We start from the raw sequence: 15,215 nt of genomic DNA on the forward strand, positions 1-15,215 counted from the left end.
TGTTTTCAATCTACATGTTTAAAATGTTCAATCTACATGTTTAAAATGTTCAATCTACATGTTTAAAATGTTAAATCTACATGTTTAAACTGTTAAATCCACATGTTTAAAATGTTCAATCTACATGTTTAAACTGTTAAATCCACATGTTTAAAATGTTCAATCTACATGTTTAAAATGTTAAATCTACATGTTTAAACTGTTAAATCCACATGTTTAAAATGTTCAATCTACATGTTTAAACTGTTCAATCTACATGTTTAAACTGTTAAATCTACATGTTTAAACTGTTAAACCTACATGTTTAAACTGTTAAATCTACATGTTTAAACTGTTAAATCTACATGTTTAAACTGTTAAACCTACACGTTTAAACTGTTCAATCTACATGTTTAAACTGTTCAATCTACATGTTTAAACTGTTCAATCTACACGTTTAAACTGTTAAATCTACATGTTTAAACTGTTAAATCTACATGTTTAAACTGTTCAATCTACATGTTTTCAATCTACATGTTTAAAATGTTCAATCTACATGTTTAAAATGTTAAATCTACATGTTTAAAATGTTAAATCTACATGTTTAAACTGTTAAATCCACATGTTTAAAATGTTAAATCTACATGTTTAAACTGTTAAATCTACATGTTTAAACTGTTAAATCTACATGTTTAAACTGTTAAATCTACATGTTTAAACTGTTCAATCTACATGTTTAAACTGTTCAATCTACATGTTTTCAATCTACATGTTTAAAATGTTCAATCTACATGTTTAAAATGTTCAATCTACATGTTTAAAATGTTAAATCTACATGTTTAAACTGTTAAATCCACATGTTTAAAATGTTAAATCTACATGTTTAAACTGTTAAATCCACATGTTTAAAATGTTCAATCTACATGTTTAAAATGTTAAATCTACATGTTTAAACTGTTAAATCCACATGTTTAAAATGTTCAATCTACATGTTTAAACTGTTCAATCTACATGTTTAAAATGTTCAATCTACATGTTTAAACGGTTCAATCTACACGTTTAAACTGTTAAACCTACATGTTGAAACTGTTAAATCTACATGTTTAAACTGTTCAATCTACATGTTTAAACTGTTAAATCTACATGTTTAAACTGTTAAATCTACATGTTTAAAATGTTAAATCTACACGTTTAAACTGTTAAACCTATATGTTTAAACTGTTAAATCTACACGTTTAAACTGTTAAACCTACATGTTTAAACTGTTAAATCTACATGTTTAAACTGTTCAATCTACATGTTTAAACTGTTCAATCTACACGTTTAAACTGTTAAATCTACACGTTTAAACTGTTAAATCTACATGTTTAAACTGTTCAATCTACATGTTTAAACTGTTCAATCTACATGTTTAAACTGTTAAATCTACATGTTTAAACTGTTCAATCTACACGTTTAAACTGTTCAATCTACACGTTTAAACTGTTAAATCTACACGTTTAAACTGTTCAATCTACATGTTTAAACTGTTAAATCTACATGTTTAAACTGTTAAATCTACATGTTTAAACTGTTAAATCTACATGTTTAAACTGTTCAATCTACATGTTTTCAATCTACATGTTTAAAATGTTCAATCTACATGTTTAAAATGTTCAATCTACATGTTTAAAATGTTAAATCTACATGTTTAAACTGTTAAATCCACATGTTTAAAATGTTCAATCTACATGTTTAAACTGTTAAATCCACATGTTTAAAATGTTCAATCTACATGTTTAAAATGTTAAATCTACATGTTTAAACTGTTAAATCCACATGTTTAAAATGTTCAATCTACATGTTTAAACTGTTCAATCTACATGTTTAAAATGTTCAATCTACATGTTTAAACGGTTCAATCTACACGTTTAAACTGTTAAACCTACATGTTTAAACTGTTAAATCTACATGTTTAAACTGTTAAACCTACATGTTTAAACTGTTAAATCTACATGTTTAAACTGTTAAATCTACATGTTTAAACTGTTCAATCTACATGTTTAAACTGTTCAATCTACATGTTTAAACTGTTAAATCTACATGTTTAAACTGTTAAATCTACATGTTTAAACTGTTAAATCTACATGTTTAAACTGTTAAATCTACATGTTTAAACTGTTCAATCTACATGTTTAAACTGTTAAATCTACATGTTTAAACTGTTAAATCTACATGTTTAAACTGTTAAACCTACACGTTTAAACTGTTCAATCTACATGTTTAAACTGTTCAATCTACATGTTTAAACTGTTCAATCTACATGTTTAAACTGTTCAATCTACATGTTTAAACTGTTAAATCTACATGTTTAAACTGTTAAATCTACATGTTTAAACTGTTCAATCTACATGTTTTCAATCTACATGTTTAAAATGTTAAATCTACATGTTTAAAATGTTAAATCTACATGTTTAAAATGTTAAATCTACATGTTTAAACTGTTAAATCCACATGTTTAAAATGTTCAATCTACATGTTTAAACTGTTAAATCTACATGTTTAAAATGTTAAATCTACATGTTTAAACGGTTCAATCTACACGTTTAAACTGTTAAACCTACATGTTGAAACTGTTAAATCTACATGTTTAAACTGTTAAATCTACATGTTTAAACTGTTAAATCTACGTGTTTAAACTGTTCAATCTACACGTTTAAACTGTTCAATCTACACGTTTAAACTGTTCAATCTACACGTTTAAACTGTTCAATCTACACGTTTAAACTGTTCAATCTACACGTTTAAACTGTTAAATCTACATGTTTAAACTGTTAAATCTACATGTTTAAACTGTTCAATCTACATGTTTAAACTGTTCAATCTACATGTTTTCAATCTACATGTTTAAAATGTTCAATCTACATGTTTAAAATGTTCAATCTACATGTTTAAAATGTTAAATCTACATGTTTAAACTGTTAAATCCACATGTTTAAAATGTTCAATCTACATGTTTAAAATGTTAAATCTACATGTTTAAAATGTTAAATCTACATGTTTAAACTGTTAAATCCACATGTTTAAAATGTTCAATCTACATGTTTAAACTGTTAAATCTACATGTTTAAAATGTTAAATCTACATGTTTAAACGGTTCAATCTACACGTTTAAACTGTTAAACCTACATGTTGAAACTGTTAAATCTACATGTTTAAACTGTTAAATCTACATGTTTAAACTGTTAAATCTACGTGTTTAAACTGTTCAATCTACACGTTTAAACTGTTCAATCTACACGTTTAAACTGTTCAATCTACACGTTTAAACTGTTCAATCTACACGTTTAAACTGTTCAATCTACACGTTTAAACTGTTCAATCTACACGTTTAAACTGTTCAATCTACACGTTTAAACTGTTCAATCTACACGTTTAAACTGTTCAATCTACACGTTTAAACTGTTAAATCTACATGTTTAAACTGTTAAATCTACATGTTTAAACTGTTAAATCTACATGTTTAAACTGTTCAATCTACATGTTTTCAATCTACATGTTTAAAATGTTCAATCTACATGTTTAAAATGTTAAATCTACATGTTTAAAATGTTAAATCTACATGTTTAAACTGTTAAATCCACATGTTTAAAATGTTAAATCTACATGTTTAAACGGTTCAATCTACACGTTTAAACTGTTCAATCTACACGTTTAAAATGTTCAATCTACACGTTTAAACTGTTAAATCTACATGTTTAAACTGTTAAATCTACATGTTTAAACTGTTCAATCTACATGTTTTCAATCTACATGTTTAAAATGTTCAATCTACATGTTTAAAATGTTAAATCTACATGTTTAAAATGTTAAATCTACATGTTTAAACTGTTAAATCCACATGTTTAAACTGTTCAATCTACATGTTTAAACTGTTCAATCTACATGTTTAAAATGTTAAATCTACATGTTTAAACTGTTAAATCTACATGTTTAAACTGTTCAATCTACATGTTTAAACTGTTTAATCTACATGTTTAAACTGTTAAATCTACATGTTTTCAATCTACATGTTTAAACTGTTCAATCTACACGTTTAAACTGTTAAACCTACATGTTTAAACTGTTAAATCTACACGTTTAAACTGTTAAACCTACATGTTTAAAATGTTAAATCTACATGTTTAAACTGTTAAACCTACATGTTTAAACTGTTAAATCTACATGTTTAAAATGTTCAATCTACATGTTTAAACTGTTCAATCTACATGTTTAAACTGTTCAATCTACATGTTTAAACTGTTCAATCTACATGTTTAAACTGTTCAATCTACATGTTTAAACTGTTCAATCTACACGTTTAAAATGTTAAATCTACACGTTTAAACTGTTAAACCTACATGTTTAAACTGTTAAACCTACATGTTTAAACTGTTAAATCTACATGTTTAAAATGTTAAATCTACATGTTTAGACTGTTAAATCTACATGTTTAAACTGTTAAACCTACATGTTTAAACTGTTCAATCTACATGTTTAAAATGTTCAATCTACATGTTTAAAATGTTAAATCTACACATTTAAACCTACATGTTTAAACTGTTAAACCTACATGTTTAAACTGTTAAATCTACACGTTTAAACTGTTAAACCTACATGTTTAAACTGTTAAACCTACACGTTTAAACTGTTAAACCTACATGTTTAAACTGTTAAACCTACATGTTTAAACTGTTAAATCTACATGTTTAAAATGTTCAATCTACATGTTTAAAATGTTCAATCTACATGTTTAAAATGTTCAATCTACATGTTTAAAATGTTAAATCTACATGTTTAAACTGTTAATTCTACATGTTTAAAATGTTAAATCTACACATTTAAACTGTTAAACCTACACGTTTAAACTGTTAAACCTACACGTTTAAACTGTTCAATCTACATGTTTAAACTGTTCAATCTACATGTTTAAACTGTTCAATCTACATGTTTAAACTGTTCAATCTACATGTTTAAACTGTTAAATCTACATGTTTAAACTGTTCAATCTACACGTTTAAAATGTTAAATCTACACGTTTAAACTGTTAAACCTACATGTTTAAACTGTTAAATCTACACGTTTAAACTGTTAAACCTACATGTTTAAACTGTTAAATCTACACGTTTAAACTGTTAAATCTACATGTTTAAACTGTTAAATCTACATGTTTAAACTGTTCAATCTACACGTTTAAACTGTTAAACCTACATGTTTAAACTGTTAAATCTACACGTTTAAACTGTTAAATCTACACGTTTAAAATGTTAAATCTACATGTTTAAACTGTTCAATCTACATGTTTAAACTGTTCAATCTACACATTTAAACTGTTAAATCTACATGTTTAAACTGTTCAATCTACATGTTTAAAATGTTAAATCTACACGTTTAAACTGTTAAACCTACATGTTGAAACTGTTAAATCTACATGTTTAAAATGTTCAATCTACATGTTTAAAATGTTCAATCTACATGTTTAAAATGTTAAATCTACATGTTACTCTGTAAATATGTTTACAGTTGGATGTGTTTTTTACAGTATTGTTCTGGAAACCACAGCTGCCATTTTTTTTTCTGTAAAAACAACAGGATGTTTTTCACAGTGCAGGTATTGAACAGTTTTGGTCAATAGATGGTTTTGGTCACCGTTTGGGTCTTTATGAGTTATAAACATAGTGGTACCTTTGATTTTGGGTTTGACCTCAGACAGTCTTTCAGCAAACTTCTTTTTGAAGTAAAGTGACTGGAGTCTCTGATGGTAGTGGTTGATTCTGCAGAGAAAAACCAGCCAATCAGACTGAGCTGTGCCATGTATGCATGTGTTTCCCTGCAGCTCCGTGTGTTTCCAGGTGTATGTGAGTGTTCATGTGAACGTCACCTGCTCATGTCATACAGGAAGCGGTCGGCTTTGGCCATGCGCTCCAGCTCATGCTGGTGCTCCTCTAACAGCTCAATGTCACTCTTCTCAGGCACAAATTTCAGCAGCTTCATGAATGAAAAATATAGTATTTAAATACAAAACGGAATACAATCACAGAGAACAATGCAGCACAAATGTAACAGAATTAGGGGTGAAGTCATTTTCATTTTCTACTACCAGTGTTCATAGTGGATGGGAATAAAGTGGTTTTAGGCAACATGGGTTCTTTAATGAATACGATTTAGTCATTCATACTGCTCTGTGTCCTCACTGCAAAAATCATAATCTTACCAAGTGTATTTTTATCATTTCCAGTCAAAATATCTCATCACACTTAGAATAAGACGTAATCACTTTAAGAATAGCTTTTCAGTGAGATATAAGAACTGATTTTAGACAATAGATCTTGAAAATCTTATTTCAAGAAATCTTACCAAGATAATTTTAAGAATTTTTTTTTTTTGCTTAATTCAACTTTTTTTTTTTTTTTTTTTTTTTGCTCCTGCTTCAATGTCAGACTTGTCTGGGCCTTGAATACAGTTATTTTGATGCAGTAAATAGCCTTAGCCATGCACCGTGTCTGATGGTAAGCTCCTGGTGCTCGAAAATGGAACGTTAACAATTTCAAAATTGTGAAAAAGTGTGCCATCCCTAAATGTGCAGCAATTGACTCAATTTTTGGTACAGATGCTTGTAATATCAATTGGAACAAGGCAAAAAGTGATCTAGCAAAATCTGGCGAAAGTTAATTTTGTGAACCACCCAAATCTACGGGTCAGAATCTCCATCTCAAATATTCCATTCACAATTTTATAACCAGTCATTAGTCGTCGGAGGTTCTAATCTGCACCATTTTTTTTTTGGTAATAGACTTTTTACAGGCTGCTAATGGTATTTTAAACAAATATCTATAATTTTTTCTTACATTATTACCAATAATACAGCCAAAATACATCACCAAACATGTTTTATGGATTGCATAACTCAGTATCTTAACAATTGTGGAATATACATTATCCCAAAATGATGCAAGTTTAGGACATAACAACAGACATGAGCTTTGGCTATAATCTTGTGTATTGACACATATTGTGTTTGTTAAAATGCACCGTCGATTTGGAAAAACAAACAAACACGTCAAACTTCAAAGTATCATAGCAGCAAGTAGCATCATGTTGTACTATGTAGGTGTACCTGCTCCAGCATGTCTTTAGGTAAGTCCTCGTGCTCATCCATGGTCAGGATGGCGTGTCGGATCTCCTCATTGGTCAGCTTCAGCCTGTAACACACACACACACGTTATCCTAAAAACACTCAGCACTCAGCTTTTATACTGCCATAACAACCCACGCCGTATGCGTTCACTGTACCTGCAGATCTATCAGGGTCATTCCATATAATTTCATCCAGTGGTTCCACCTGACCCTCTCAGATTTTTCTACATTTTTACATACTTATAGAACATCATATATAATGGGAAAATCCTAAATGTCAAGGCTTAATTGTAAATAGTTCCACAGTTCTGTCCATTTGAAGTAGGTAGGAGCTACCCGAAAATTGCGACCCAAATTCAGACTGTAAATGTTGGTCTATTTTCAGCTTCTATAACTTCTGAACAACACGAGCTAGAGGTCTGAAATTTACAGAATCATTTCCCAGCAATCTATAGTCCTAAGAAATGGGAAAATATTTACTTCAAACTTAGAATTGTAACACAACTTGCTTACTTGGTGTCAAAATTTAGGGCAATTCCTGTCCTTTCACATGGTGTCTTTTACTTTAAATTTGGACACCAGCACAACTTGCTTCTATAAATCCTTCTATGTTAAATGTTCAAATTAAACATGGATGTTTTCAGCTAAAATATGGGATTTATAGAAGCAAGTTGTGCTTGGTGTCCAAATTTAGTCCCTTCCTGTCCTTTCACATGCTGTCTTTTATTTTGTGATCCTACCTATCCCACTGCTGATACTGACCTGTGAATGTGCAGGTGGGACAGATGTTTGTGCTGTTCATCTGCTCACATCTCATCCAGAACAGAACATAGACCTTCATTTTGCACAGATCCATTCCCTCAGTAGAACAGATAGAGCACAGAACATTTACACTGAATATGAGGAGGAGTTTGTGTGGAATGAGTGGACAAAAGGAGCAGTTTACAAGTTTGCGATGGATAAAATCTCAGCTTTGTCATTCTCTGTAACATGTAATTATAAATTTGAAGTAAATATTTTCCCATTTCTTAGGACTATAGATTCCTGTGAAATGATTCTGTAAATTTCAGACCTCTAGCTGGGTGCTGCGCTCTCTGAGTGCTTCTAGTATTTGGATTTAAATATGAACACAAAACTAGCTTTAACTTACATAAAATGTCTCTACCTACGATTACTGTCGACATACATGAAATGAAAGGAAACTGGTTTAAAAGTGAATCCAACGCAGCAGCCATTCCTTCATTCCTTCACTCCTTCACTCCTTCACTCCTTCATTCCTTCATTCCTTCACTCCTTCATTTCATTTCATTGACTGACCGTGACAGCAGAATGTTACAGTTCTGAGCTCGTCGACCGTCGATCACTGACAGCTCCTTCACCTTCTTCACAAGGGACTGGTCATCCTCAGGATCTTTCTGTTAGTACACAGACATCAGGTGACAGTTGAATGGAAAAGAAACTCTGCATTTGACTTTCAATATAACCACCCTGGCACATCTGTTGGTCTGGTTAAGACTTCAGAACAGAAGGGACTTGAATGTATTCACTATAAAATAAGACATTTGATGTTGGACACACAATGGTGCTACTCTCCTCCTTGTTTTTTCTAATTAGTCTGGTTATGTTCTCCTTTATGTATGTTCTAGTTGTGTTCGTGTGGTGCAGCGGCAATAGAAGCACATTGTGGAACCATAAGGTGAATATTGATCTTGATAGCAAATAATTTCATAATCACAATGATGTAGGGACATGAATCCTGCCAAAAATGACAAAATACTAAAACTTAAAGTAAGAGGGGAAGTTTTTATGTACTTAATGACTCTAAACAGATGTTACTATATCACTAAGGACGCAAAAGTAACGTGTTGTATAAATGTGAGATGGGGTGGGATTTAAAAAGTTTTCTTCTTCCCACTCCTTTTTGAGCAGTACATATTGAATTTATTTTGTGATTACTAGTGTACATGGTAATTGCTGTTTTGTCTCAATCGCCTTTATTTATTAATGTATTTGCTCTGATATTTGTTCCTTGTTCACAAAAAATGTTACATTTTTTCTTCTGCTCAAAACAAATAAATGAATGAATGAATGAATGTTATGTTTTGAATTTTCATGTGGTTGCTCTCCTCATAATTTGGCTGAATCTGTAACCAACTTAAAAACAAAAAGACTTCACACTTCTGTTGACAGAATTATACACAGTATCTGCAAAATAAGAAGCGTATGTTGTCTGGCAGTGCCCAATCCTTGTACAAGACAATCCAGGCTCTTGATGTGGAATGATCTAGCAAACACTACCAGAACAGGGGCGTCCCTACCTGTCTTCAAGAAGCTCCTGCAGACCCAGCTCTTCAGACAGCACCTCCTGTCCTAGCACTTTCAAACGTTCCATTTTAAATGTATTATCATGTCTATTCTGTTGTTTTCACTTGGTATTGTTATTTCACTGTTTTTAAGTGTACAGCTGTTTTTATGTCTCTTTTTAATCTTTTCTTGTATTTTAGTCTATTATTTTGCTTTTTATTCTCCTGTACAACAGTGTTTTAATTGTACAGCTATTTTTATGTTTTTAATCTATTCTTATATTTTTCTTTAATTTTTTTTGGTTTTTCCCCTGTAAGTCGCTTTGGAAAAAGCATCTGCCAAATGCATAAATGTAATGTAAATGTAAAAGCATGAGTCAAACATGTTGCTAAACGTCTACTTTTACATGATGTTTCGTCTTCATTTTGACCACTGTGTGTAATGTATAGCTGTAGGAGCCATTCTTTATGTTTGTTTGTTTGTTTGTTTGTTTGTTTTGTGTCTAGTTGATTGTAGATTTCCGGTTTGAGTTAGGGGAGGGTGAATCTATTTAAGGGGCAGATAACTAGGTCACTGGGAAGGGACGGGGAGATCATACGGTTTTACCGCCATCAGTTAGAAGTCAGCATCCTTTAGTAGTCATGTTTGTATTTTAATCTTCATGAGACACTGATGTGATCATCTAAGAACGTTCACCAAAAGTGAGAAGCTCACTGAAGGATTCTGTCTGGACAGTAATTGTTTGGACGTTAATTGTTTAGAAGAGCATCAAAAACGAGGACTCCACCCACACCCAGCAGTGACAGGTCAGTCACTACAATAGTAATGTATTACCTGTGGCCTCTGGTAGGCAGAGAAGGTCTTCTGGAAGTCATCCAAATCCAGGATTTTAAACACTTTGAGATCGTCAATCTCTGCCCATATGGTTCCATCGACCTTGTTCTACAAAAATAAGAATATCACACTCTTAACTCAAGATTCACTGATTTGTTTGTAATTTATAAACCACATTTCTCTACTTTTATTAATGATGTTACACACTGTTTAAAGGTTCATTACACTTAAGTGTGGACCAGTATAACACACTGTTTTCAGTATTAGTAGTACCGGGGGCAGTTTACTCCAGTTGAAAGATTTCATAGGATTTGGAGGCTGAGGAATGTTCTTCTTCTTCTGGACACTTCCTAGTGGAGCTCCTGGAGGAGGAGGTGGAGCAAATGGAGCCATACCGAAGGTCGGTGGGCCTCCTGGAGGAGGAGGAGGTGGAGGAGGAGGGGGAGGAGGAGCAGGAGAAGAGATGGAAGGGAGAGGAGCAACAGGAGCCAGACCACCAGCAGAAAGAGGAGGTCCACCTGGAATACTGGAGGACTACCAGAGAAACAGACACAAATGAAACAGATTTATGGACAGAAATGAAACCAAAAGATGAAGGCAGTCGCATCGCACCAGTTTGATACATTCATATTATTATGTTTTTTTAGTATTTCTGTGGTGTCAAAAAATCCGTATTTTAATCAAAAGTATTCCGTTTGTATTCAAAAGTATTTAAACTGTATTAATTTGCATGGCAGAAGTTATCCTTAGTGTCATGTGTGGACTGTACCAGAGTAGCTGACTGTTTTTCCCACAAAAGAACGAACACGTGTAGCCATCCAAAGAACACATGAATTTATGCAAAGTTACAAAACGGGGCGGCAGAAAGAACATGTGAGCTCATGGAAAGTTTCAGAAAATGTGGTGTACAAAAGAAGGACAGGAGTGGAAATTTTGGACATTCTGAGAAATAATTTATGTATTCTGGGAAAAAGTTACATATTAATATATGATAAACTAATACTGGGAATTAGTTGCATATGTTTATGCTTTGGCCAGTCCTGACAGACACCAAAAAAGACCATACCCTACCAGAGACAAGCTAAAAAGGGGGGTTTCTGACGTGACTAGATTAATGTTCAATATATGATAAAAAATGGGTGTGGTTTGATGAATTTTTTAAGTTGGGAGGCAAGGAAAGGCACTTACTATCTCGACTCTACAAGTCACAGATATTCAGAATATCACCCTCTGTGCAAGGTACAAAAACATGCTGGGAACAGGATCTGAAAATGGAGTTACACTGTAAAAAAAAAAAAAGTTCTGTTGTTTTTACGGAAAAAAAACTGGCAGCTGTGGTTTCCAGAACAATACTGTAAAAAACAAATAAACATATTTACAGAGTAACATGTAGATTTAACGTTTTAAACATGCAGATTTAACAGCTTCTCAGATTTCATGTCACTAATACTCTCTTTTGAGCTACAGCGGGTTTGCAGTCCTCCAACCCACAAAGCTGGTAAAGAGCTCCATCTCATTTTCACCCGAAACTGCATCACAGATGCTCTCACAGTCACACCTTTACACCTGTCTGACCACTATTTCATTCAGTTCAGTGTGTCTCTCCCTGAAAAACACTCTGCTCCCTCCCCCATGGTCTCTTTCCGCCGCAACCTCCGCAATTTGTCCCCCACCCACTTCTCCACTGTCGTAGCCTCCGCTCTCCCTCCCCCCAGCACTTTTTCCTCCTTAGAGGTTAATGATGCCACTGAGTCTCTGTGCTCTACACTTAGCTCCTGTCTGGATAATCTGTGCCCTCTATCTACTAGACCCGCTCCATCCTCCCAGTCCCACCCATGGCTCAATGATAACCTCCGGTCGCTGCGTACCAACCTCAGAGCCGCAGAGAGAAAATGGCACAAAACAAAAAGCTCTTCTGACCTGATCCCATTCCAGTCACTATTAGTATCCTTCTCATCCAGTGTCACTGCTGCGAAGAAGGCTTACTATAATAACAAAATTCATTCTGCCACCGACACCAAGAAACTATTCTCAACCTTTAAAACACTACTCAACCCTCCACCGCCCACTACTAATCTGACAGCAGACAGTTTTGCTTCATTTTTCACAAATAAAGTGTCTACTCTCAGCAGTCAGTTCACTGATCCACCCATAGACTGCACGCCTCCTTCTTCAACATCATCATCATCACACACTGCTTCTTCTCCCCTGACTATGGGTACTACTAACTCAACTGACAAAAGCCCAACTGCGTCATTCCCCTCATTTACTCCCCTCACAGAAAACGAGGTGTCTAAACTCCTTTCCTCTAGCCGTCCTACCACATGCCTGTTGGACCCTATTCCATCCAACCTCTTACAGTCTGTAGCCCCTACTATCACAGCACCAATCACACATGTGATTAATGCTTCACTGACTTCAGGAACATTTCCTACAGTATTTAAACAAGCGCAGGTAACACCACTTCTCAAAAAACCTTCCCTCACCACCACTCAAGTGGAGAATTATCGACCAGTCTCACTCCTCCCATACCTTTCTAAGATCATCGAAAGGGCTGTTTTCAAACAGGTCACAGAATTCCTCTCCCAAAATAACCTCCTTGACATCAACCAATCTGGCTTCAAAATCGGCCACTCCACTGAAACGGCTCTGTTGTCTGTGACAGAAGCCCTGAAAGAGGCTAGAGCAGCAGCCAAGTCTTCAGTACTCATTCTACTGGACTTATCACCAGTATTTGACACTGTCAATCATGATATCCTGTTATCCATACTCTGGAACATGGGCATCACAGGCCACGCACACTCCTGGTTTCAATCTTACCTCACTGGTCGGTCCTTCAGTGTGTCCTGGCTAGGGCACACATCAGCAGTTCACCGCCTCACCACGGGGGTCCCCCAAGGCTCTGTGTTGGGCCCCCTCCTTTTTGCCATATACACCACCTCACTCGGTCAGATCATCCACTCACACGGCTTCTCATATCATTGCTATGCTGATGACACCCAGCTCTATCTGTCATTCCCACCTGATGACTCCACAGTCTCAGTGTGAATCTCAGACTGTCTCTCTGACATATCTGCATGGATGAAAGCCCATCACCTTCAGCTGAACCTGTCCAAAACTGAACTGCTGGTCTTCCCAGCTAAGCCAACCATACAGCTGGACATCTCCATCACTATTGACTCCATACCTCTGGCTCCTACCAGTGTAGTACGTAACTTGGGAGTCATGATTGATAATCAGTTGACCTTCACAGATCACGTTGCCTCTGTCACCCAATCATGCCGTTTCACTCTGTTCAACCTAAGAAAGATCAGGCCATACCTAACCCAACAGGCCACCCAGCTCCTGGTGCAGACTATGGTTATCTCCACCCAGCTCCTGGTGCAGACTATGGTTATCTCCACCCAGCTCCTGGTGCAGACTATGGTTATCTCCCGTCTTGACTACTGCAATGCTCTTCTAACGGGCCTCCCAGCTTGTGTTGTCAAACCACTACAGATGGTCCAGAATGCAGCAGCGCGTCTGGTCTTCAATCAGCCTAAAAGGGCACATGTCACCCCCTTACTCATTGAGTTCCACTGGTCTACCCATAGCTGCCCGCATCAAATTCAAATCTTTAATCCTAGCCTACAAAATTCTCCGTGGGTCTGCTCCTGTCTACTTAGGTGCACTGATAAAAGCTTATGTCTCCCCACGACCACTCCGCTCGTCTGGGGAACGTAGTCTGGTGGTCCCCAGACCTTGTACAAGACAATCCAGGCTCTTTTCATGGGTCGTTCCACGTTGGTGGAACACTCTACCAAGTGCTACAAGAACAGAGTCATCCCTGCCTATCTTCAAGAAGCTCCTGCAGACCCAGCTCTTCCGAGAGCACCTCCTATCCTAGCACTTTCAAACATTCCATTTTAAATATTCTAATAAGGTTTTTCCCAGGATAACCACAGATTCTTCCAGGATTATCTCTGGACCTGCTGCGGTGGTCCTGCCTCTCTCCTGCCCTCATCATCACCACTCACTTATCCTCAACCGCCTCCATGTGTCTCCCCCTACTCCCCCCTTCTCCCCCTCTCCCCCAGTCTCTATCTCTATCGCTCTCTCTTTTTCCCCTTCTCTACTCTCTCTCTTTAACCCCACTGGTCAAGGCAGACGGCCATCCTCCTCAGTCTGGGTCTGCTCCAGGTTTCTGCTGTTAAAGGTCCTGTTTCCTTCCACTGTCACCATCACTAGTGTTTGCTCCTGGAGGATTCTGTTGGGTTTCTATAAATTGACTTAGAGTCTGGTTTGGACCAACTCTATATATAAAATGTCAAGAGATAACTTTTTTTGTGATCTGGCGCTATATAAATAAAATTTTGATTGATTGAGTGATTTAATTGGTTTTCCCTGTAAGTCGCTTTGGAAAAAAGCGTCTGCCAAATGCGTAAACATAAACATAACAGTTTAAACATGCAGATTTAACATTTTAAACATGTAGATTTAACAGTTTAAACATGTAGATTTAACATTTTAAACATGTAGATTTAACAGTTTAAACATGTAGATTTAACACTTTAAACGTGTAGATTTAAAAGTTGAAACATGTAGATTTAACAGTTTAAACATGTAGATTTAACAGTTTAAACGTGTAGATTTAACAGTTTAAATGTGTAGATTTAACAGTTTAAACATGTAGATTTAACAGTTTAAACATGTAGGTTTAACAGTTTAAACGTGTAGATTGAACAGTTTAAACATGTAGATTTAACAGTTTAAACATGTAGATTTAACACTTTAAACGTGTAGATTTAAAAGTTGAAACATGTAGATTTAACATTTTAAACATGTAGACTGAACAGTTTAAACATGTAGATTTAACATTTTAAACGTGTAGATTTAACAGTTTAAACGTGTATATTTAACAGTTTAAACGTGTAGATTTAACAGTTTAAACGTGTAGATTTAAC

At 34.7% G+C, this 15,215-nt stretch overlaps 1 protein-coding gene across 2 annotated transcripts in view; it reads right to left on the bottom strand.

Moving 5' to 3' along the window:
• LOC115414304 (disheveled-associated activator of morphogenesis 1-like) overlaps positions 1-15,215 on the bottom strand; it is a 64,570-nt gene that overhangs the window by 8,673 nt on the left and 40,682 nt on the right. Inside the window, exons 15-20 of one of the 2 annotated variants that reach the window (XM_030127603.1) lie at positions 10,546-10,803; positions 10,273-10,380; positions 8,452-8,549; positions 7,115-7,199; positions 5,879-5,985; positions 5,683-5,771 (exon numbers count right to left, since the gene is read on the bottom strand). In XM_030127603.1, coding sequence (XP_029983463.1) covers positions 5,683-5,771; positions 5,879-5,985; positions 7,115-7,199; positions 8,452-8,549; positions 10,273-10,380; positions 10,546-10,803 — 745 coding nt within the window. Of the gene's footprint in view, positions 1-5,682; positions 5,772-5,878; positions 5,986-7,114; positions 7,200-8,451; positions 8,550-10,272; positions 10,381-10,545; positions 10,807-15,215 lie in introns of both variants that reach the window. The other variant, XM_030127602.1, reaches the window with a different exon arrangement.

The sequence above is a fragment of the Sphaeramia orbicularis genome, chromosome 22 (genome assembly GCF_902148855.1).
Source record: "Sphaeramia orbicularis chromosome 22, fSphaOr1.1, whole genome shotgun sequence".
In the NCBI taxonomy this organism is placed as follows: domain Eukaryota; kingdom Metazoa; phylum Chordata; class Actinopteri; order Kurtiformes; family Apogonidae; genus Sphaeramia; species Sphaeramia orbicularis.